General features: G+C 37.9%; 1 protein-coding gene across 5 annotated transcripts in view; it reads right to left on the bottom strand.

Moving 5' to 3' along the window:
• The window catches only part of LOC122571584 (fasciclin-2), a 171474-nt gene that overhangs the window by 26216 nt on the left and 118570 nt on the right, over positions 1 to 26688 (bottom strand). For 2 of the 5 annotated variants that reach the window (XM_043735530.1, XM_043735531.1), the window contains exons 1-3: positions 10564 to 10720; positions 6081 to 6246; positions 4449 to 4472 (exon numbers count right to left, since the gene is read on the bottom strand). In XM_043735530.1, coding sequence (XP_043591465.1) covers positions 4449 to 4472; positions 6081 to 6246; positions 10564 to 10654 — 281 coding nt within the window. In that variant the 5' untranslated portion in view covers positions 10655 to 10720. Of the gene's footprint in view, positions 1 to 4448; positions 4473 to 6080; positions 6247 to 10563; positions 10722 to 26688 lie in introns of those variants that run through there. The other 3 variants (XM_043735527.1, XM_043735529.1, XM_043735528.1) reach the window with 3 other exon arrangements.

Here is a 26688-nt window from a genome sequence, read left to right as displayed (position 1 = left end):
ACGTTTATTACTTGGTACTTTATCAATCTATACAAACGAACTTATTTTTTAACTAATTTCATTGCTAATCTTACTTATTTTAACTTACAAATCTTTTAACTAGTTTAGGAATAAAAGCTCTTTCCACCTAATCTTCGCTTTATCGCTACGAAGTTATAAAATCTATAAAGCAACGTTTTAAATGCAAGATCCGAGCGTTAAGGGGTTAAAACAAAGGGAAGAAACGAAACTCTCAATGTAACACTTTGTACCGCCGAATATCTCCTGAATCAGATCGTCCGAAATATCCGAGACGCATCGTGCAGCTCATAAATCGTTGGCAAAACATCTAATCCGTATTCTAACGCGAAACACCGAGCCGATATCGGTGAAATATCGTTACGAGGTAGGGCTGTACACGCGGTGAGAGCACAGTGCCGCGTCGAATTCGGATCGATGGGCTGGTTTCGAAGGATCAGCCGGTTCGCAAATCGATCGACCTTAATTCGACGTAAGAGCCAGATCGAACCAAGACCTCTCTCAGAGACGGAAGATTGGTTCTACCTGGATCCTAAACTGGTGAACGCGGACAACCAGCAATTTCGTCGTCTTTCGTGTTGTGCATGACCTGGGAAACTGGTACAAACGAGACGCATTCACATGGATTCACACAATTTAACAACACTGCATGACAGAGTACTGGCTCGAAGATAAGGTTCTGGTAAGGGAGAGATGTTGAATCGTGTCGTAATGAATAGCTCCGATACGAATCCGAATGGTTAGCTCGCTACAGGTACACGCTTTAATGAATCCTTTCGATTAGGAAATGCGAGTTTCAGAGATTGGTGATCTCACAGCGAGAGAAACGTACAGATACAAATAACGATGATGTTGATCCCTGGTTCGATCGGTTGTTAGGTTCACGTGTGATAGAGGGTTATGGTACTAGCTGGGTCTGCGTTGAAGTTGGTCGTTATTTCGTTTCTTCGTTACAATCGTTTATGCTAATTAATCCTTCGCGATTCAAGTCTTGAAATTCGATATTTTATTTCAATTGAGTGAACGGTCAGTCACTTATTCGTAGGTAGGGTACATTTTATATTTTAAAAACGTGTCTCTGTACACATATTTTCTATCAAATTAGGGTTCCACGAAGGAGTACGTCTTGTATGTCGAATATCGAAAATGATTGATATTTCTAAAACATCGTTTTGAACAATCGGATCACGTTAGTAATAAAAATAATGAAAATTGTATTTAAAGATTTTTGCGATAAATCTAAAGGCTTGTAACAGTATCTAGTTTCTTTCACAAAATGGTTCTTGCTAACAGCATTTAATATATACTGAAAATAATAAGACTAGTCTCACCTACATCGTGCAATATAAATTCGAAATTACAATTTATCAGTAGCATGAAAGATAGTTGGTTTACTTTTGACATAGCCAATTCCATATGAGCTATACTATTTGCAAATTTTCTGTCAGTAGAGTATATATTTCTCCGCTAAACAAACATTCGTTAAGCCTTCACCCACGTAACAGTGCAACATCACCTTCGACCGCAAGTAGTAACAGCCTGTAACAACCAGCCACGTATCCCGATTACTCAACTTCAACCTTTTCTCAGCCCCTATTTCTACGAACATCCATGAGATCACCTTAAGCGGAGTTAACCAAAAAGAGAACATTTTACGGACGATTACGGTACACTGAGAAGTGGCACGTGGAATCGGGAAACTGAGAGAGAAGACAAACGAAAGACAGGAAATGGGTGAAAACAGAGAAGAATGTGTTTCGTATGTACAGCGTTAATTCTAAATTAGCGGCCACAGTGTCTATTGCTGTAAATTAAGAATTTCGGAAAAATTTGAAGGTATAAAAATGCACATATAACATACGAAATATATAAAATAACCAAACTTCTCATTACACAAACCTTTGCTCGAGTTCCGTTTCTTTAATCGCATTCGCGAAAAATAAGAATTCGCATCAACGATCTATAATAAGATACAATATAAAGCAATCTTGAATATTTCCATAATATTCGTATAATTCTTCCATCATCTTTCTACAATTTCCTGACTAAATCGCTAATTGCGTGAAAAAAGAGCAAGTGTCCACGAACTTTCGAGCTGCGGTGTATTACGCGACGATGCAGGGGAGATAGCAGCGTTAGCCGAACGATAATGCAATAATACCCTTTCTTCTTGCCTAATCGGCGAACACGGCCAGTAAGTACGATTAATGAAACGGTTCTCGAGCGGGTACACGCGTCCCGCGCTGAATTTATCGGCCATTACTCGCCGCGACGAGCGGACATAATTATGCAAATCGCTCGGGGTCCGCGTAATCGAGCAAACACGCGATCCGACGAATCAGTTACCGAGGTTAACGCTCGTTGGATTGTTTGATCGCGGGGTTCAATATTTGCAAGACGCACGCCGCGATACATTATTTAGCCATGGAAGGATAGATCCTCGACGTTCGTCGGTAAACGCGTAGGATCGCACGGAAGACGCGATTACACGCGATCAACGAATGGGTACACAAATGTGTAATACACGATGAATGATTTCGTTGATCCAGTGTTGTGCGAGCTGAGTACCAGGGAAGTGTACTTTTCCAAGCCCCTGTGATATTATTACGTACTACTGTTATTACACGTTTCAAATTAATTGGATGCCCAAGGCCACTTTCCTTTTCTATTTCGTGCATAATGTTAGATTGTCCGAAAAGTGTCTTTCTTTTACAGACACGTCTTTTACAACGACGCATCTTTATACAAACGTGAAACCTAATCTGTCGAACGTTGTGATCTTTATCTTGGTAGGAGAAAATGGATCATACGTAATTCGATAAAATAATATAAAATAATAAAAAATGTTGTGTATCCATTATAAAACGAAAGAAACTTTTCAGACGACCTAATATATAGCGAGGACTAATGGAAGAAGGAAGAACATATTATGTATATCGTAGCTTATGAAATAATCGGAATTTTGGAATTTTTATTACAAGAATTGTGGCACTGCGAGTTAAATTTTATGATTGTTACAGTAATTATAAGAAACTGAGATGTATATCAAAAAATTAACACTTTTCATTTTTTAGAGTTTAACGTAGTACTACCTGTAGTCATAGGTCAAAGTTGAAAACGATGCAGAATAGAATGATGTTTCATGTTGATGTATGAGAAAATAGGAAGCTGTGACATTATACATATATTGAAAAATAAGTTTTCATTTTCTGAGAAATGCCACAACTTGACATTTCTCTCTTCTTCCAATCCACCCTTTCTACATTATCGAGTAGTGGGAGAATGTGACGAGAAAGGGTGCTATAAAAGTTGACATTTTATTTTTATGGCATAATAACGTACAGTAAAAATAAGTTTAAAAGATTCTAATTACTTTACCTAACCCTAATCTAAAATACACACGATCACGCTATAAATAAATAATACTGTAGTGAAAAAATAACATGTCAACTTTTCTATTATTATCCTTTTCTCGCCGACTATGCCTCACCATAAAATATCCATAAAATAAAAGAGGAAATTGGCCTTGAGTATTGAATTGATTTCAAGCGTGCGGTAGAATATCATTTCAAATGGTTCGATAATTCTAATTTATTGGGCGAAATTTCCCTTTTGCTTCCACGAACAGCACCCATCCCGATCGTTCCGAGAAACATCGCAGTCTGGTAGAAGCATATAATTGCTCAGGTGGCCGTTGTTATCATTGAATGACGTGTGGCGAGCGTCGTCTTATTTAACTTCTAAATAGCATGGCTATGGGTTTTCTTATATCAACGAATAGTACACGGTACACGTGGCACAGAGGCAGTGGGTTTGGCTCTGTTTAACTATTCAAATACAAGTTAGTTTGGCTACGGAAGGCGGAAACTTTTCTCGAACCGCTTAATGAGCAACGCTTAGCTCGCGGGCTGACCTGCAGCAATTAAGAGCTCCATAGAGGGGCTGTAGTAGACGTAAATCAGTCACGGGGGTAGTGAAGGTACAGGGTTGATGGTTGTATGGTGTGTGCGCACGTTGCTCGATGGTATATCTATCAGGTATTTGCATGAACCGACTCATGAAAGTATTTGAATACCTATCGTAGGAAACTTTTACGCGTTTATTGTTTGCGTTATATGAAACATTTTACATTGGCACTGTTATGAGAGACGACTTCGTGATTATAAATATTAATCAAGTTGGAACCCTTTCAGTGTTGCAATACTTTCGTGAGGCTGTGTATTCGTACAAAGAAAATGGACGTTTTCTGACGATAATTTTGATGAATGGAAATTTTATCTATATATTGATGTATATATATATATATGTGTGTGTGTGTGTATGTGTAATATTTATTTAGGGGGGACGATTATCGGAGAACAGAGAGGGACTTGGCAATGACACTACGGGGTTACGTGTTAAAAGTTATGAATGGAGTTTTGTATACTCGCCTTTCCACCGGCAAGACGACGAGTCTGTGTGCGAAATAAGTGACAGAAATTCGTTAAATTAGTGCGATGTGTCGATCGTGTCTCTATTCGTGTGTTATTCTCACAGAGAAAAAAATGGGAAAAAAATGTGAGTTACATTAGAGTTAGCGTGTATATTGGGCGAGGTATAATTTTTTTAAATCTACATCTCTATTTATACATGTTTTATATATTTATTTGTATATGTTTTCTTATAGTAGCAATTCCAGTATAACAAAGATTAGACAAATTTTTGAGAAAGATTAGAAATTTTTATCAACAAAGTATTTTCAGCATTGTATTCAATTGTAAAAAAAATAAAGATATCATGTTAATATTTTTATATGATTATAATTTAGAAAGAATACATTTTTTTACTTTTATCAATTTTCTCACAAAATCTCATATAAAAATAGGAGGAGAAAAATATTTGGTTTTATATATTCGACAGAAATTTTTACGAAAACTCGTAATATTTGAATTTGCATAAATTACACCACATCCATTATACTCTTCTTCCAATTATCTGCTAAAGGCGGTTCTGTTATTGTCTGAAAAAGCTCGAAAGCGTGGACTTCCCTTGCTCGTATATTCTCGTCTGACTTGACAAACGTTTGTTTGCGTTGTAACAACGCTTTCTACTGTTCTTTCTATTTTCCATCCTTACAGCATCCCGTTTGAGTTATGATTGCACGTCAAGCGTCGATGTTTACAGAAGGTCTTAATATTCATTACACCTACGAAATTGCACGTAATCCTTTTCAGTTACTTCAGAGAAACGAGCTTGCTCGTATTATATCATTTTAAATAAATATTCCTGTCATATTTTCGTTTAAATCGAACGAATAGCTAGAATTGAGTCTACGTTAAAAAGATACTGAGACTATATTAATTTACCAGTATTTATTTAACAATTCCCCTTTAAATTTACTTAAAAACACTTATAAATCGAATTAAAATTCCTCGGAATTGGTTAAAATTCTCTCCGTAGAATTATTTTTCATTCTCGTTATTATTCCAGCAGCTAATTTTTCATAATTAAACGAACGATATCTCAAGAAGCAAAATTTAAAGAAGACGTTCTTTCATTTCGTTTCACTCCAATTAAATTCTACGATCGTCACGAGATTAAATTGTATCTGAAAGACAATTTTCTACCGTTACTCTATTCCTGTTCCGTCAATTCGAACGAAGTAAACGTTTCGAAGCTAATCTAAATTTAGAAATACCAAAATTCTACATCGATTCACCAGTCGCAAAACTAGATCTATCCGCGATACTTAAAACTATCCCCAATTTGAAGCACAATGAAGCTATCCCCGACAGATGTTAAAAGCGGGTAATTTGTTCTCAAAATGTACTCTCGTAAAGTCAACCCTCTTAAATTCCCCATAAACTTTCTACAATCGTCGCAATCACCATTACACAAATTATCGCTGTTACAACCCTTTCCAGACGAGAATATACTGCATTGCATATACAATGGCAAGGAACCAACGTATGTTCCAAAAAAAAAAAAAAAAAAAAAAAATGACAAAATTAGTTCTAACGTGACAGTTAATTAATTAGGTCTTATGTGGATAACCACATACTTCTAACGTTTATTGTACGTACCTGAGTGATTCGATCACGTGATCCTGGGGGTCGATCCATTGCATGTCCTTGATCAGCTTGGTGTCGTCGACTTTCGGTTTGCACGTCAGGATGATACTGGAGCCGATTGGCCTCGTCTGTGTATCCCCGCTTGGCATAATCTCCAAGGAAGGTTCTTTCGCGTAAGCTGCAGGCAAAATCGAGACGCGGCCGCTCGTTAGACTGACACAAAATGGATCGTTAACGCGAGGTTTCATTCAAAGGGAAAGACATGGAACTTGTATAATTTTAAGGAGCGAAGAAGCGGGGAAAATTTCTTGACGCGATCTGAATACGCTGCATTAATCGACGCCGGGTAATTGCATGTAATTCTATAATAACGACCCGATTACATCTCGTCCCGGGAAATCGGCACCGATTTTTCCAGACACCTTTAAACGCGCTTCGACTAACGCACGCTTGTATCCGCTTGATAATTACGTGGTGTTATTTTCGTGGCGATCTGCGTGTTTACGACGCGTTTTCGATGTCGTGTCGTGCCTTGGTGTGAAATTGACTAATTTTGATGGGATAACGAGGCCGAGTTCCTTGGGTGTAACGAAATTTAAAGGGATAGACAGACTGCAAGTGGGAGAAATTGTTTGCACGTGAAATTTTATGTTGAGGCTCATTTGTATTTATATGCGTAGTAGCATGCTTATTTATAGTGTAAGCAATATGAATAACTATCTGAATATAGTTTTTTACTAGTAGAATTAGTTTTAGCGAGTTAGCGAATCTTATGTTGCCGTCGACGGAGGAAAATTGATCGATTGTTCGTTTATTACGTGCGATTCGACCGCAAGTTTTCATTTTAAGAAGACCAAGAGCTTATGGCCGATATAAATAAATTGCTCGGTGATAGAATCACGACCAAATTATCCATATGATAAAATAATTATTATATTAAATTCAAATATTATTTAGGAAAGAAAATATCTGCTGACAAAAAAGGAGAACAACGTTATCTTCTAAAGGAAATGTTAAGAATATCATTGCTACGTTGCAACGAAAAACATACTTAATTTAAAATCTATGACGATACCACGTGTCTGCAATCTCTTTAGGAATACAAAACGCTTGTTGAAACGTATTGCGGTAACTTCTACCATATCTTGAAGCAAACACAGGGAGCAACAGAGGGCGAGAACGGGTAAAAAGTGGTGCAAATTGACACAGAAAAATGTGCGCAAACAGAGAGAATAACGGCGAACACGGAACAAAGAGCAATCACGGGGGTGGAAAAAAAATTGTCTGTGGTTTACGACTCTTTTCTAGAATACACCGTACACACGTTGTACGGTGAAAAAATGTCGTCCATCAAGTCTGTTTTCTGTAATATCATCTGATGCCGCACGGCACATTTCCCTTTTGAAATATTATTTTCATTCGCAAAAGAAGGGACGTTTAAAAAATAATTTTCATAACATGTACACACCGATTTCTAAAAAGTACCAAACTATGTCATATAAGAATATTAAAAGGAAAAATATATTTTATATTTAAAAATAGATTTTCAATAAATTAAAATAATAAAGTTTATAATGAGAATTTTTGAGTATCTCACGATTTCTTCTGATATTTTAAAATCTTATGATAATAAAAAAGATTAAATTTGGATGTACATAACCCAGTTTGCCTACGGAGCATGAAGAAATTGTTTGCCTCGACAGTATTTTAAAGTCTGATTCACATTAACGATTGAATCTAGGATTTTCAGTTTCTTTCGAGCTGATCAAAATCTGAGATTTTACCGAGGCATTCACACTAAACGATCAGAAACAATAAAATCTCGTCGCAGTATCTTTCATTTTATGATATTATATCGTCTCTGTTTCGATCCAAAATTGCGTTTTGTCACATATATCACAATATTTCTTGCGACTGACATCATATATATGGTTCGCTGTAATTTCGTACAGATTCGATTAAACGCTCATCCTCCATATTCCTTTCCCACTATTGACCGCGGTCTTGATCGCTAGCCACGGCTAACAGGTTTCTATTTGACTTAACCGAATCGCCTATTGTGTGCTCTCATTGGATTACATGTAAGCGATTTTGATCGGTAACTATGACTTAACGTGATCTGACCGTATCGCCATCGTTAGTGTGAATGCAGCTTTAATTTCCCATAAGTGTATACGCGACCGCAGGCTGACGATAATATCGTACACAAAGTAACGATCGTCTAAACAGGGAAAGGCTTGTACTCGTAGATTTAACCAATTGAACAATTTTTAATTTTTATCTTGAGTAATAATTATTACTCCACGGATATTTATGCATTTATAGTTAAATATAGCTTAAAACTAATTTTGAAGTATGAAAATTTAGAATATCGATATAGGTAAAAGAGTATTCCGAGTAGAACTATTATTATAATATTCACTACATAGAACGAACTTCTACTCTTTAGTGATACTTACAAAAATATGAAATTTCCCTAATCTACAGTCCGAGAATTGCAAACTAAGTTCAGTTGAACTTGGTAGCAGAACATTTTCATTCTTTCGATTAAAGTTCGCCACTCTGTACTATTATAGTGAAACGAGAGTTCGCTCTCCAGTACGTCTTCTATTAGATTTATTATTTCAAGAGGTAGAAAAAATACGCGGAAGTAATTCAAGGGAAACAATCGTAGAACAAGTAACATAATACAAAGAGGGAAAGCGGATTACGTGTACCTACAGGGGTTGTAGAAAATTGTCTCTGACTCACGACGTAGTTACACGACATACACTCTTGCCACAATGCATTATTGTGAGTCATAACTGTTTTCAAGTCGTATACCTCTAATCATAACGATTCGAGTTATTCGTGGCACAGCACCAACGTCCACGAGTTACTCGAACGAGACATGGGATCTACGTGGTTAGGTTTAGATTACGGTTAAGTATTATAGGTTAGGGTTAGGTATAGCTTAGGGTTAGGTTAATCCGGTACCATCCGCCGCCCTTCTTCCAGAGGGTGCAAGGCGTCTGTGAAGTTTTGCCGCACGTAGAAAAAGGGTTAAGTTAGGCTTAGGAACTTCGTCATTTCTAGGAACTTAGAAAAAGAAACAAGCTCATGATCGGTTTCCACGAGTCTTGACGCCAATATATCTGTTACAGTCGACTTCTTTATAGAGGAGATGCACGCGTCAAGGTCGACGCACCGTCGAACCATTTCCAAGAGTATCGGATTGCCGATGGTCTCAACCAGAAATGTTATCAGGTTTAGGCTCGATGACTGTTTTGAGCGGTGATACTCTTCAGGATTAGCGCGGTTCTAACAATAAGAGACACTTTCTATTGTCCTTGTCCACCGTAGAGGATCGCGTGCATGGAACTGATTGCTCGGAAATACTCGACAGCTCGCGATGTCCCATGAGGTACATGGAAAGCGATAAGCGTTTTCTGGAAAGGTCTCTGACCACGGATTTGGCACACTGGTGAGCTGTCTGGTAGGAGGGTTGACGATGTGTTAAAAAGCTCGATACATGTCCCGGAACTTTCGTGAGATCCAGATCGCTGAAGATCGACGTTAAACAGTTAACTATGGAATTTAGTTTTAGAAATCTCTCATGGTGTCCGATCGTCGAGTCTACTATACGCGTTAAACGCACCGAAATAAAGTTTCTGTTCGACGTGTATACTCGTCACACGCAGCTAATTGGTTGATATATCTTCATTGAAATTTGCATTCGCTTCCGAGTGTTTTTAAAGGTGACGATGTGTAAAGTAAACGATGACACGATATTTACGTGAAGTTGTTACATATATGCTTCTGTAAGATCTGCTCAAAGAAAGTGTGAAAGAGACAATCAAGTGTTAATTGCACGTGTTTAGTACCTGCAAAAGTTATAAGGAGATCATATTAATTATAACTAAATTGCGATTATACTAATAATTTTCAAATACTATTCCTTGTGTTAGTTTGTGTTGAAGGTCACCGCTTTTAAGAAAACTCTACATCTGGTCTTTTTTAGCTTCCTAAAGCACCGAAGCCATCGACAACGCATAAACAAAAGACTGGGAAGAAGGCAGACCATAAACAGTCGACAGGCGACGTTGGCTTCGGGGTTTTTCAGTTATAGAGCAACACTGCTAGCGTGCGGACCTGGGCCAGCTCATATTATTATTTCAATTTTTTGTACTTTTCACTTCTGTATTTCAAATATATTTTTCTACCTTATAATTTATCCACGCGTCTCTCTCATTATACATCTAATAACCTCAACAGTTTGTTGGTCATCAAAGTATCGAATTATCTATTCCTTTCATCAATTGTGCAATTCTAATAAATTTTACTTGCATTGGAAAACGCGTATAACACGAATGAAATGATAGATCTACAAACAAAATAACTATAAAATAAAACCACTGGGGAATAACATTAGATCCAACAAATTAGGTCATCCTTCTCGTTAGTCCGTTAGTGCAGACGATCTGAATGAATGCAACGGTTGATCCAACCTTCTTACCCAGACGATTGAAAGCACGTGGTGGTGGTGTGGCCCTGAGGACGTATAAGCACAGCACGGAAATGCAGATCGACGTCTCGGCGGCGCCCATCCTCGCGACGCTTGGCGAATGCCACGAGTGCTTTTACGACGACATACGTGCGTCAACTATGACGCCGGAATGCGGCTGGTTATGCCGCCGTAACACGCAACCATCCTTGGGTGCCCCGTCGGTACGCACAACAGGAAGCCAGAATTAAGCTAATTAATCGTGACGAGCGAAAGTACGGAATTGGTCTAACTAGGAAACGTTCCGACAGGCATGTGCTGTTCTCTTGTCGCTAGCCGACTAAACCTTTACGTGTGTCTACGGAAGGATCGACAACAATTCGCCAGAGGAATCTTGCAACTTGCGCTAGAAATCTTCCAAGTTGCTTCAAAGAATAAATCTTAGGTTTTTACTTTCACGTAACACTCGTACGGGACTTTTGGATTAGCCTGTGTTAGTTTAATAGTCTTGTAATTAAAATTATGGATGGTGCGAGTCGGTGAATCTTCGAATACGCTTGGAAAAATATTTGTTAGGTTTGTAGTTTCATACGAGATTTATATAGATTGTTAATTTAACAAGTTATCGATCAAAAGCATAGAAATAGCGCGCTGGATGAAAAGTAGCGAGATGAATCTTCGAATTTGCTTTGAAAAATGCATGTCTCGTGTAAGATTTATACGAGACGTTTACATTAGATTTATTTTAACGTGTTACAATGCTGGACCCTCGTAACGTGTTACAATATCAAGCCTCTTGCATCACCTGTAACCCAGCAATTGATTTCAATCGTCGATTAAAACTAACCATCTAAAGCAACATTGTTCAACGGTTCGAAGCTGCATGAAAAAACAAGCAAATACATAAACGCGTAATCCATATGAAATAGCCAAAGAAGAACAACCGCTGTTCCGAACAATTGATTCTCATAACAATCAACAACGCTGGCATAGCAATTCGCCGAAAAAGCCATGGCCATCCGGCTATTTCGCTGCGTGTGATGCGAATTCGTGGCTGACGTAACCGGCGCGCGTTACGAAAATTGAAACTGTGTCAAATGAAACGGCTTGTTAAAAAAAAGATGTCGTTCTCGCTTTACAGCATTGTTTGCTCGTGGGACAGCCATTTTGCGGCGAGATATTCGCACATTGAATACCACGGTACGGCAATTAATTCGATGAAAGAGGAACAACAGCATCGTTCGCGAGACCAACTGGAAGCGAAAACGTTTCGTGAGACGAGATGAGGAGAAGCAAGCCAGTTACACATGTATATAATTTCCGGTCTGTGGTAGGGTCAAGGACGCGGAAATACCGACGTTGGACGCCATTGGAATGGCATCTTCAGAGACAAACTTCTTTAATTAAGGTGGAAGATGCGTCGAATCGAGACTTGGCCCAGACTCTCGTTATCAAAGTATCGAACTTTCACGACGCGTTTTCGTAAAGTGCTTGGGGGTGGATTAAGGGAAGACAAAAATTGGGGGGCGTTACGTAGCGGAAGAACGCTTCCGAGATACTTTTTACGGCGTAGTAGATTGATGTTGGACGACTGGCTTGATGCAACGTGAAAGATAGCAAGGTTAGAGGAACAAGGCGTTTTAGGTGACGTTTTTGATAGACTTTTATGGGTTGTGATTGACGTCTGACGCTCTTACTTGTTAAATAGCGTTATTTTTATTAGTAGCAGATAGAGATTTTCCGTTTCCGTGTCAATTACAAGCTGTTTTGTTCTATAAGTTAGACAATTTCATAAGACGCACGTTTACTCAAAAAGTCTGTCGGGTTTCATAGGTTGCAGTTTAGAAAGTTCGTATACAACTTCTTTCTTCTTTTTGTCTGTCTAAAATCTACTGTATACGCGTCTATGTTTCGTTGTTGTCTATTTCTTAAAACAAAGAAGAGCAAAAATTGAAGCTTAAAAGCTTAAAAACAGCGAAAAATATATTTTTTAATATTCAATCTTCTATTTCTCATTACTATATAATGCTACACGTTCTCAATGGAACATCAGGTTCAAAATATCATAGGGAAAGTTCAGGCGAGGCAAGTCAGGTAGTTAACCGAACGGTACGTAATTCAGGGAACGTTCTCGGGCTTACGAGAAGGATGATACAAACGGAAAGTCCAATTTTCGGTCTTATGGTCTTCTCGTTTCGCGATAAGAAGTTCAGCGATCGACGAAGAGGGAGAGACAGATTTTGGCTTCGAAACAAGGATTACGAACCCCGTGAGAGGGAAATGCTCTGGTTCGAGACAGCTTATTTGTTGAAGTCGTTTAGGGAAACAACGGCACATGGTCGTGATAAGGTTGGCGAATTCATCATTTCCGGATCGCTTAGTCAAAAGGAGGAGTGGTAAAACGCGTGACACAAAGGGAGAGAAAATGGAAAGGTTCTCGTCTTCTTACATAGTTGGTACACGCCTTTAGGCATGACTAATAAGATGCTGGAAGAGCAGACGTTCGATTATATAAATGAGATGCTCGTGGTAATGATCGCCCCGGATGCTTGCCTACCTCCGAATGGCCATTATCGTTGCTCCATTATCTCGTGATTTAACGAAATTTCCGGTTGGAACTACGGCGAGACTTGATGAGCTTCGCTATAAACGATATCAATTATCGTTAAATCTTAATTGTTTGTACAAGGAATCAGGATTTTCTGTTCGAGTTCAGATATAGCTAACCCGTTATATAGGTGCAATTTAGTATTTAATTTAAATATGAGTCGTACAGAAGCAGAAAATTGTATTTATGTAATTGTATTTTGTGATTTGTCAGTTTAAAGCATCCGAAATACATACAGCCGATCCATTGTCCAGCTTCAATTATCTTATTTCTCTAGCGTAAAGATCTAATATTGCATAAACATTTACAGTTTAGATGCGACGATCGATATGTTTGAAATACTTCAGACAGCGACAACGATACAAATTTAATTGAAAAAGCAAATAAAATAGAGCATGTATGCGTAATAAAATAAAATATGTGAATAATTCATACATTGAATTTAAAAGTTGTCACCTTATATAGGACAGAAAATGTGACTTACCATATTTGTATGCAAAAATGATCGATACTGCTCGATTGTTTTTCTCTCTTAAAGACACTTAAATATCCAAGCCATAAATAGAATAAGGAAAAAAATCACAGATCCACCACTTCCATAACCATTTTTAATTCTCCCACTTTGTTTTCTGTCGATGTATCACACACCATTAATATCTCGCTGTAGCAGCAATATTTCGTTGGTCACAATGGACGTCGTCGGCCCCAAAAACTGCGCCATAATTTATGACTCTGCGAAACACGTCGACTATTACGTCATATAACAGGCCAACGGAAGATAGCTGGGGAAACCGCCCACTCATCGTAGCGCCCTCGATCATTATGATGTTATACGAAACTCATTCGACGACCATTCAACGACTATCGTACACAAAGCTATCCAAAAGACCCACTCCGATGCATCCTATGATCGTTTTACAAATTCGTCTGATTCATCCCAATATTGTTCGTAAACCTGCCCCGCGTGTATTTACAATAAGGCGTCGCTGTCTGACTCTCGGAGCCCCTGAATTCGTCGTCTCTGACGAAGCACGACGTCCATCCGCCTTGGTCCGTGCAATTCCCTTCGAAGTTTTCGCGAAGAAAGCCGGTAATTGGCCCGGGGCTTCATTAGAATCGTTTTCGAGGGTAAGAGAACGACCCTGAGAATCAGTCAGGGGTCGGAAAAGAAGGTATACGAGAATGGGCCAGGAAGCAGCGTGACAGAGGGATATGGTTGGCGATGAGAAGGGAAGAGAGAGAAATATATGGTAAGAAGGTTTGCGAAAGAGGGAGATTAAAGGAAGAGGAAAGCGGAGTAGGGAGGGGAGAATGTTTAAGGGTCAGGAAGAAAGGAAGAGAAGGTGAAGTAAGCTCAGAAGAGAAAGGAGAGTAGATCAAGGTCTGTGTCAGAGAAAGGTAGACATTCTTTTTCGAATGAAAATTGATATCCAGAGGAAGGTGACTCGAGGCGGAAGATGCGTATGAAAGATAAAAGAAAAACAAGGAAGGTGAAACAGAGAAAGATGATGGGACAAACTCAGGGAACAGAAAGGAAGAGAATAAAACTGAACCGAGGAGGTTTATGCCGCAGAGAGTGAAGCTAAAAAAGGTTATGTTAAAAGAACATAGAGAATAAATTCAAAGAAGAGGAACAACTGAGGGATAAGGAAGATCAAAAAAGGAAAAAAAGCGAAACCTAACCTAAATCAAGAAGGGATACTATAGAAAAAGATAAAGGAACGAGGTCAAATAGAGAGAACCATAAGAAGATAGAAACAGAGAGACGACACCACCCTCCTAGGACATCTTATTTACGTTAGTTAGGGTTTGTTGGCATAGTCACCCGAGGGGCCATTCAATGAACCCACCACCCTCTCTATTCCCAAATGCATCCACGTACATGTACGTATATTCCAAGATTTCCTCTCCATCTAGTCCTAGCTGCCTGTTACCTTCACCCACGCGTCAAACACCCTCTGTGCGTCTCCTACCAACCTATCAACCGAATGGACGTGTAGCCCAGGAAACTACTACCTTAGAACCCAGCTAACCCAGCTTCGTTACTTACGCCGCCACCCTGTACGCGCGACGCAGCGGGAGTTAGAGCCGAGTAAACTCGGCGACATGTCACACGAGCTGGAAGAATTCGATCTGCCGAGGGTCTGGAAACAGAGGGTGGCCGAATTGGAAGAGGAGGGAGGATTTGATCAAATTCTGATATCGAATTGGCCGGGTAAGGGTGAAAAACGAGAGGGAGAGGGAGAATCCTCGTGAGGGTTTACGAAATTTTCGGAGCTAGCTACTTCGCGCAAACTTGTCAGACCAAGTTGCCAAGATTCTGCCCGGAAGTTGCGTTTACTATCGGCGATTGTTAGTTTTGATCCGGATGGAGCATGGAAATGGACCGTGTACTGTGTGTAAAGTTCTGATGGAGGAAAAGGGAGATAGGGAGAAACGCGCGATGGAAACTCGAGATTTGAGAAACGCGAGAACCTTGAAATCCAAAATTGTACTCGTCGCGCGATTGGAAATTCGTCTCCATACTGGCGCGTTGCAACGTGTCCGAGTTTCGAACTTCACAAAGTTTATTTGTCAGTCGAATATCGTTGCCTGTTTATCGATATTGGACACCCTTGTACACTTTTATATCGGCAAACCCCTACGTCTCTCGATGCTTCTTTGAATTTTTATTCGGATTTCAATTTATTTTGTTTACTCCTCGGCGACTATTTTTTATTTAAAACCGAAGAGTGGTTTGGAAAATGTTGAGTTAACCACTTAATTAACACGTACATACCATGAGAATCTAAATGTACATTTTCAGGGAATTTCAACGAAATTTATTCAAGATCTTTTACGCATATGCTACGTAAATTGAAAATTCATTAAAAATTGATTACATCGATAAAAATGGAATACAAATTAGGACAATAGTAAAAGACATAGGTAGGTAAGTCTGTAAGTAACTCGATTTTACACGAACCTCATTTTTGTCAGGTTAAAGTTTCCCTGTACGTCGCTATACATATTAGATTATTTGGAAAATTCATAGGAAAAGTCAGAAAGGATTTAACCAGGACGAGTGTTTTCTTGAAAAAATTGTCCATCTGTTTCGATAATATTTTGCGTAACTTTTATAGGTTTGTATTTCTTTTTTCTTAATATATAATATATTATTCGTAAATTCCCTCGACAAGTGCCGTAAAATACCAAATCAAACTGCTTCACAATATATTTAAATATCGAATACATCTCGGAAGCAGAGAATTGAAAAAGGAATTGAAAAAGCTGTAGTTTAAATAAAAGGTAATACGTACATGAAAATTACGTGAAAACGGGATAATCTCGTTTATAATGATCGTGACAATCCTTTAATGTTAACGTCGTGTTTTGCATTTTCGCCCTTAATGTTAAAATGAAAATGCGTGCCGATCGTGAATTTCGTTTCGATTTAATTCATTTTGACCGACGCTGAACGAGAGAGAAACAAATTGGTACCGGAATCGGTGAAATAAAATACGGTTCAGTTATTTCCTTTTTGCATATCGGAACGTGCAATGCTACCGACTACCGGAATTAATTGAACAGTCAGGCGCGCTACATGGAATTTTTTACCAAAGGAAATCGCGTTGTTCACCAGCTATATTGTTACGTTGTAACGAATACACAGGAAATATCGAAATGCCTCCAGTTTAACTTTTAACGAAATTAATATTTGAGATATCGACAACCTGTCTTCCCGTAATCGACTAATTTCCTTCTCTTAATACACGCTAATAAGCCGATCGATTAATTGCAATATGAGCTGGCAACCTTTCACTGAAAGAGTTCCACCATCGTTCATCTCGTACAGCATAATTTTCGCCAATTCTTTAATTAGAATTAGTCGAACGATTTTACGAGACTCATAGTTTTCAAATATCTATAGAATCGTAGATTTCCTGTCCATTGAAAATACACGTGTTTTACAGGCAACGGTTAATCTCGAAAAGAAGCCGAAATCTTTTTCGTTCCGTGGTGAACCGCGTAAAGCACGAATTAAGACATTATTTATTTTTAAGTTAAAATTTAATAAAAATCGTCTATGAATTATTACGTATAACGATGCATAACTCAATTTATAATTGTAGTAAATTATGTATTAAATAACTGCATAAACATAGACAACTCATACTTAAGTTACCCAAAATTATCAATTTATTACAATAATCGTAAAAGGTCTATAAACAAGTAAAACAACCCTTAACGGTACATAAAAAAATTACCCAAAATTATCAGTTTAGCACAATAACCATAAAAAGTCTATAAACGAGTAAAACAACCCTTAACCACGCATAAATGAACAAACAACAAATGAAATCCATTCCATACCCTCGAACGATACACACCTCACACGTCATTTCCCACGAATCGTACCTCAAAAGAGCTTTCCATCTCCTCCATCTGCTGACATACACGATTTGGAGTATCTTAGAATCGCGCACTCGAGCGCATCCCCATAATCGAGTTCCCTACTGTATTTAAATCGATCGTCTTCGTCTGAGAACAAAGGATTTCTCAAAAGAGGACGGGGGAAGGAGAGGGGGGTGATGTTACATCGTTTTCGCGAGGTCAAAGGAATCGTAGACGGAAGATTGGATTCGAAACCGATACGTCGAAGAGACACGGAAGAGGGTTGGGGATCTGGACGCTTGCACCCCCTTCAATCTTCCAGTTCCGAAAGTTTCTCGATCAACCCTCGCGAAGTCGATGGCTGGGTCATTTTTGATTCAGTCGACTTACATATACTCGTATATCAATGTAGGATCTTTACTACAATTAGTTTATTTACAATAAATGGATTAAACAGAGATGTTGATTAAACAGGAAGCTATGGTTGTTTAACATGGACTAATCACAATAACGTATTATAATTAAGACAATTAGATTAGTTAATTAGCAACTCTCGTCACCACGGATCCAACGTTATCTCGACAACACTAGTAACACTCTCTGACTTCTCAACTCACAATGACTGTTAATTCGTTTTTGTCCCCTAGCAACCCCTTGTCTTTTGTCTTAGCGCCACCACACACATGTTCCGCAACCGCTTGTTTATAATTCGCCCGACACCCCCCAGGCTCCTCGTCCACGATACTACATTAGGATGGCGGGATAGGAACCAGGTGATTATCTTCTAATAGTGAAATGTGTTGATACTGTCGCACACTAAGCACGGGAAAGTTAATTTTAGGACTAATTTAAGATAAATATGTTTCACTAAAATTTGTCATACTTAACATTCCATTTACTCGTGACATTTATATTCTAATCGGAATTTTATGCATTTATAGAAAATTTAAAGACACGTAAGATAATATGCGATATATAAAATATTCAAAGCAGAACATTCGTTGTCGTATTTTATAAATGAAACAAGCTGCTATTAAAATTCTGTTTTACTTATATTCATAAAAATATGATATCGCATAAGAATCCACGGTTTATCAAATAGTTCTGTTATTTTTACTTTTACGATAGCGTATAAAATTAATTTTCTCAAGAAGCGGGCAATCATATTTCATATTTTCCATATATTCTTTCACTTACAACTACTCTCTTGTTGATTATACCGTAATTACTGTCACTCTATGTATAGCTTATGGCAATGGTTTGCGAACGAAAAAATTAGACAAGATTGCTTATAATAATAGTTTATGAACAACAAATAGATAAGATTCGGTGTATCGGTATGTGTCGATCTTGATCAAACTGGTGTCTCGAAAGTTCGTCGATTATGTCGCGGCCAGGGATCGTTTCGTTGTAATCTGGTCGACAAACTCTTGCAACTAAGTAGCTCGATATAACGTGACGGGATAATGAAGTGGTCGAAGGGCTGTGGCCGGTTCCATAAACCGAAATTACACGCGCTAATGCGAACGGAGTATAGGATAGTGGTTTTCCAAGCCGACGAAACTTCGAACAGCGCGAGTGTACGCGGATTATCCGCTTGTGCACGCTTCGTTGACCGGAGAAAGGTGTTCCGTTATTAATAGCAATTAAGCAAATGGAGCCTGGCTCTTGGAATTTCATTAGATTGGGTTGCAACCGTGGCCGGAGGGTGCATGAATTTCTCGTTAGATGTGTGTAGGTGTGAATGACAAGTGGTTGATGGAGCTGCAACTTCGATTCCGGGTAAGACGAGTATGTGAACGGTTGATGAAACGTGTACCATCGTTTTAGTGGATGTAAGGTAGTGTTTGGATCGTTTCGGGTTTAATGAGTCATGTAGGAGAATTAATTGTTTCATTGGATTTTATAGGAGGGCTATAGAGGGTGGGATTACCTCTTGAGAAAGTGCTAAGAGTTTTAATCGAAGAGTATTAACCGAATACCACAAGGCGAAGCTTATGTTTTGGGAAAAATTAATTAATTAACTAACAACTACTTAATGTCAAATACTCTGGATTATTTCAAGTAAATTTTAATATCCATTAATTTCATAGAATTCAATCAATTATTCTAACTTAAAACAGTCTTATTTGCATGAAGTACATTTACGTTTTCTATAACATTATTTTATTTGTGTTATATTATACCATAATCATGTAAAATAATTAAATGTATCTAAATGTTATATAATTGTAATTTAAATATATTTAGATTATTAAAATTACTTCAAAGCGCTTAATATTTTGTGCGACTTGCTCTCGCTGTGTCGACAGCAAGCGATTCCGAGAAAGCTCTTGAATAATTGTTTAGTAAACTCGCTTTATGCTTTATTCATATTTCGCTATTTCAAAAATTTCATTTCCGTGCCTCCTGACATTACGGCGACTGTTCCATGACATTTGCATCGAATCTTTATTTATCGTAGTATCTTTTAAAAATCGTGAACCAGCAAAGAATTGCAAATAAAAAAAAAAAAAAAGAAGAATTACAGGAAAGAATTACAAATTCCATAATACGTAGAAATGTTTCTTTAGAAGAAGTACGTTCGATTACCATTGCGAAATTAATAACCCATCAAGATGCAACTTTTGTATAGCGTAAGGGGTAAGAAAATTAGAAAATTAGGAAAACGTAAAAATGTGAAAGAAGTCATCAATACTATAATCAAAGTACGATTTTGATAGAAATTCTACATGCTTCAATTATCATCATGAAACCAATAATTTAGAATATAGCTAGTAAAAACTAAAGCTTCCACATAGTTTAGAAAAGAAAGGAAAGAAAATTTCCCAAATTCGAAGCATGTAGAAATTCGAAAAGGTTAGCAACATTCTGCACAGATATCTACGGCATGTAGAAAACATTCAGAAATATCAAGTTTGAGAGAAAGCTACTATAAATCGTTGACGTTTTACCATGCGAACCGCGTTAGTCGTAGTTTGTTTGCGAGTTTTAGGTAAAAGTAAGGAAGCCGTGAAGTGAGGGATGATGGGAAGTGAGTTCCGTATGAACATTTGGCACGTGGCTCGGCGAAGCCACCAGAAACAAGCAATTTGACTACAAGGCTTCCGTCTAAAACGGGCTTTCCGAGTGCCTCTAAAATAGGATATCTCTATGTAGAAACGAAGTTTACACGACAGCGACCACGTGAAGTAATGAGCTTCAACTTTCTGACGAAATAGCGAGGAAAATTTTAATGAAAAGTTCATCTCTTCGTTGTGTTTGCAAATTATAAATAAATATTTGCAAGAAAAAAAGGTAATTTCTACCTGTTGCCGTTAAAATTCCTATCTAACATACGTCGAAAGGAAAAGGGGAAAAAGACCTGGACACTAACAAAAAGTCCAACGTGTTCTAAAACAACTAAAGCATCTGTCTTACAACGCTGACGTTTTTCTTCGCTATCGATTTTCTCGATGATTCGCGATGTTCTTGTTGCACGTTCGTTTAACTTCGATCCGCGAGAAAACGCGTGCGGAAAGGACGAAAAGGATGACGGAGAAAGAATCGGTAAAAGTCTTCCTGAGCATTTAATTAGAAACGGCTTATCTCTCCGACCAAGAACATACTAGCACGTTCTGAAGAGAAAGAAGTTTTTATCGGAGTCTCTCCGCAGTGTGCCTTTCAGCCATGACATGCAGTGGAGTTTAGAAGGCTGCCTTGTTACCTTTCTGTAGGCGTGTGCTTTGATAGAGGGAACGTTTCCATTCGAACGATCCCTGCACAGGTTTCTACGTTTCGGCAGAATTTAATCGTCGTCCGATCGTACGAGTCTGTCTTGACAACTGGGTCTTCGAGATCGAATTTCGAAACGTTGTTTCAAAATAAAATATGCATGCATTTTGCTTTAATTTGTTTTTACACTCGCAACCTTTTTTCACTACCGAAGAAATTAAATTGCAGTATCGAATCTTGCTTTGAAAAGCTTTCGATTATTTTTAGAATTAGAAAAATGTGTATTTAATGGTATTTTGGATACTCTTTACGGGATTCCATGCTTCTTTTTTTCGTTCAAAATTTCCTCCAGAAAGGTATCAACTTAGGGTGATTTTATTTCACGATTTTTGGAAGCATTCTTCATATTATCAAACATACTTGCGAAAAAGTAGACATATCTTTACCGAAACAAAGGTAAAATAAAATATTTAAATCTGGAATAAAGGAAAGGTTGTGTTGCGTTAAAAATGAAAAACCAGTACAGCAAAGATTTTGACAGATCTGCGTTAATACCGGCGTTAGGTATGTTTTAAAATAATTAAAATACGCTGAAGCTTCGTTCCTCTCAAATTTGGTAAATTTTTTAATGAAGAAGCGTGGAGATTTTTTTTTTAGGAAATAGATTGCAAAATATTACAGAGATTATAACAGGATTAAATGTATATCAAGTGGCTAATACATTATTTCGTTGAATTTTTCGAAGAACTAAAATAACTGTGTCATAAGTTAGATTATAGTATCAGTAATAGCATAAGCACGTAGTCTGCAATTTTGCTATAACTTATTCACTTGCGATTCAAAATTGATTTAAAACGTTTTGGTCGAACGAATAAAATAAAATATATATATATATATATATATATAGGTTGACAGATGATATTACTAATTTTCTACAATTTCCACAATTCTGAATTTAGAAGATGATGAATAGTAAATATAATTATTACAGATTAATAGACCTATATAACTTTTCGCTAGAACTTCTTATTCATTCATGATCTGCAGTGTGCTGGTTACGAATGTCTTCGATGAAAAGATAAATTTAAGCTATCGATCCGTAGATAACATAATCAATTCACCGACTGATGGATAATATGATAGCTACAATCTCGTATAATAGCATTCCATTTATTTGAAACCGCTGTGGAGTAACTACTTGGTATAACTGAAGTTTATGTCAACTGTATTTTTCATTTGAACAATAGGATTTCACACGTTCGATCGATCAGAGTGCTACCAAAAATTAATTTAATCTGACGCTGAAGCTAAAGTTTCAATAGAGTTTGAATGAACGGACTTTCGATTAATTCCATTCCGATTTAATGGAATTCAAATAATTGCGGGTTTCGATCAATATAGTTGCAATTAATAGAGTTCCAATTTAATTAAATGTTAATAAATAAAACTTCAATAAATGAAATTTCAATTAATAGAGTTCCAATTAGTAGGCTTGCAATTAGTAGGGTTCCAATTAACGGGTCTCCAATCAAATACAGTTCGAATGAATGGAGTTCGAATTTAATCAAGTTCCAATAAACGGAGTTCGAATTAATGGAGTTCCGTCCAGGACTTCCAATCGATAGATTTCCAGTAATTGCAACTCAGATAAATAAGCCTATGTCCGAATCTACATAACTGCGCTTATATCCAAATTTTACACTAATTCCATTATCTTAAATTAGTCTCCATAATTAATCCAATTAATTTCCATAATTGCTTGCTTAAATCGCCAACTACATACCTAAAAAGTCTACTGTATTACTTAATTCTACCAAGTTCGCGTTTCGACTATTAAAATTTTAATAATAAGACGGCCTAGCGAATTGTACGCAACGTTTCTTCGACGAGGCTGCGAATTCATCGTACACTCGAAGGGACGGTGGTTCATCGTTTGAGGAATGCGATAGCAGGGTGTTCATGAACGTCTGGCTGTGTCCGCTGGGTTAAATTGAGAATTCCATTGAGCAGGGGCGATGCAAACAAGCGTATCAAAATACACGGTATATATGTACACGGTAAGCACATTCGTAAGATACATCCGGAGGGATAGAGAGTAAGAGATTCGATATTGTTATTAAAACGCGAGCCGCCAGCGTTATGAACTTGGAGTGCGAGTGTCGAGAGTTCGCTGAAAGGGGAATATAATTATTCGCGGAAATATGCGAGATGTATATAACTATCCCAGCTTTTATAACGTACGTTAGCTGCGGAAATAGTTGTTCAATAATGGAGAATTTACTTCAGATTTTCCATTTAATACTCGTACATCTATAAATTCATTTATTATATGGTTCTTGTTAAAGTTTATAATTACCTAGCAGTTTAAATGATTCATTAGAGCGAAAATTACGTGGAAGTTTGTAAAAATTGATGATTTCATAAAGTTGTTGTGGCTTCGTAATGAGCCAAAGGAGATTAACCACGTGCCATATGACTCAGGGAACCTGTTTAGGTTGTAATGGAGTGTATGATTTCTTCTCATAGAGATAGAGACTCTTTTCTTTTAAAACGATTATCGAATCAGATTTCTTACGCGCTTTAAACGAACAATCTAACAATGTAAAAATGTGATTTATGAAGGGTCGTTTCTCTTTTACCATCATTTTTTAATTACCACGAGATTGTAATTATTGCCTCATTTTCATTAATAAGGATCGTCAAAAATATTAAAATCTATACTTGTTATACTTGTTTCATATTCAATTTTACAGTCTTCTTCTACAATGTTGAAAATAATTAAATAGCTTTACGTTCAAATCACATCGCCTGGAATTACTAATCAATAGAGACTGTTGAATTACAGCTATCATTTGGCGTTTTTTAATTTCGAAACCTTCAATGTCGATATCACCCGAGCTATTACACAATAAATTTTTCCTCTTTCCGAGACATTCAATATCCTACATCGCTCGAATATCATTCAACGTGTGTTTCATTTAACGCATGTTTAATTTCCAAACCTTCGATCTCCCGTATCGTTACTGTAACAGTTTTCAAAAAACACTGCGCACTGTAAATCCACGTTTCGAATAATCCTTCGACTCTCGTCCATCTCACCTAAGCCACGTCATATCTTGGAAAACTAAAAAAAAAAAAAAAAACCGGAAGGTACCTGTTTAGCTACAAAACCAAATAAAAGGACAGGTTTCGTTCACCTTCCAATTTTCTTCCTTTCTCTCGCCAATTTATTTCCTTTTTTTCTTTTCTCTTCTTTTTGCAAAATGAAAGCGCTCTCGTTGGAATTGTAGCGTAAATACGTGGGAAACTAATTGCAACGTCTGAATGCTGGGACAATGGGAACATTTAAGCCGCGCTTCACCCGCGCGCGGTAAGTTCCGGAGCTGAACACGGATGAAATTCCAAACTGTCTCCCGTAAGCCACACTTCCGTTTGAATATGATCCGTTGTCGTCGGTGCTCTCCTCTGTGCTCCATCGAAACCACCGGATATCGATTAAGCTACATTTCCATAGTTTCTCGACTAATTTTACCTACCGGTACACGCTTAGGCGCCTGCGATTGTTTCGAGCGATTTCGCGTTCTATCTACGTTCATTGTACAATGTACACGTCTTGCAACTCCACGCTCGAATTACGTGCACGGAAGTTGTCAAAGACTGTCTTTGTGCGGCCTGCGACCGTTTATGGAGAACATCCGGTTTAAACGAAAGTGTTTCAATATTCTCTATAATTTTGGCACGCTTGTGAAAAGCAGGAAATGCGACTTGTCGTACATTTTCATTGTATTTATATGAACTACACACAGCCTTATTTTATCGATAAAATTTGGAATTTTGTTACTTTTACTCCTTTTCCCTCCTCGTTCCCAATGACTTCAACTCGAACATCCGCAGACCTCTTAACCTTTTATTTAGAATCAGTAAAATGCAGTGAAATTTGCATAGGAAAATCGAACGTCCGAATGCTCTAAAAGGACTTTATTATACCTTCACGACGAACACGAGCGAACGTGCCAAGAGATTAGATCGAACATCTAAAAGAATCGAAGAAGCATTTTTCCAGCGTTCCAGAGCATTCGTCGTATGGTTTGCGATTCGGTGAGCAATCGCCAAACGGAGAACGAATGCTCGTTTACACTTTCATTTTATCAAATTTTAGTAGAGCGGGGCACGCGCGACCGTTCGCTCGTTTAGGTCTACTCTAGACACATTAAAATACATACCTGAGGCGAAATAAAAGAAAGTTGAAATTAAAATAAGCCCGTCTCACGCGAAGCAGGATACCCGTTTGCACCATAAAGCATGATAAAAAAGAAAAATGAACGTTGGGAAAATTCGTATGAAGCTTGATACTCAGCGAAGTATTCGTGCACAGCACGAACAAACGAGGCGTACAACACGTATTTAGTCGGCATCCTCTGCATTATTGCGTCTGTTCGAGGCTGGTTTTCCACGGCACCAAAAAGCCGCGAACTCAAACGGCTCCAGCTGATTGCCAATTTCGTCGAACATATTTTTCCCGGCCACGTTTCGTTTATCATCCCCCGGGCTCGTTCTCCACCGTGTTTTCCCCCCACCCTTCCATAGCACGGATACGCCTCGCGGGAGAGATCCATTATAAACCGGCGAAAAAAAGCGCGGCTCGCTAAATATAATGCCACCGCCCCCGGTCCAGCGAGACGCATCGTCAAAAACAAATCCGAAAATGGATCCCCGCGACCGTGAACTCACTGTTTTTCCCTCGGCCAGCGAGTCTCCGCGTTAAAACACAAACGCAGCCAACGATCTCTGTTCATTCTGTTCGTGTTTGCAATATGAATTTTATTGCGAGTAGGACAAAGTTGCTGCGTGGCTCACTATGGATATTATTCAGATGTATTAAATTTCTCGACAATTTGACGTTGTTGCGGGAAATGACATTGATACAGAATTTGGAGGTAATTGTTGGTTCACTGGGATTTTAGATTGGATTAGGAAAATGGTGCAAAGTGTGTCAAGAAATATTACTTGTAGTAATTTGCAGAAAGTTAACGAGTAGACTGTGTTCATGCAAGTTAATAAGTTCGTAAATGTAATTAAAGAAGCGGAGAACCTAAGCAGAAATTTGTCGTTCATAATATGTAGTATCGTTTTCACATGGAATTTGTCTGATGAAGGAATAACTTATTCTTCTCACTGTAACTTAACTATCAGATAAAAGCTATACAAACAGGAAGTAATTTATTTAATTAATTAATTTTATTTCTTGATAAATTCAAATACACGTTTTTATTAAACCCTTCGCGGTTTTATTAAACCCTTTGCAACCTTCTTGAAGATGTATGTATGAACGAAAATCGAACGAACTTATTTAACAACTCACTTTCCAGTACATTAAATATTTTGTATATCTTCGCGCCTTACGTGCATTCTGTATTTTTACATTTTTAAACTTCCCATAA

Source organism: Bombus pyrosoma, linkage group LG10, assembly GCF_014825855.1.
Source record: "Bombus pyrosoma isolate SC7728 linkage group LG10, ASM1482585v1, whole genome shotgun sequence".
NCBI lineage: Eukaryota > Metazoa > Arthropoda > Insecta > Hymenoptera > Apidae > Bombus > Bombus pyrosoma.
Note: the sequence above shows the minus strand (reverse complement) of the source record. Positions and strands in the feature narration are given on the sequence as shown.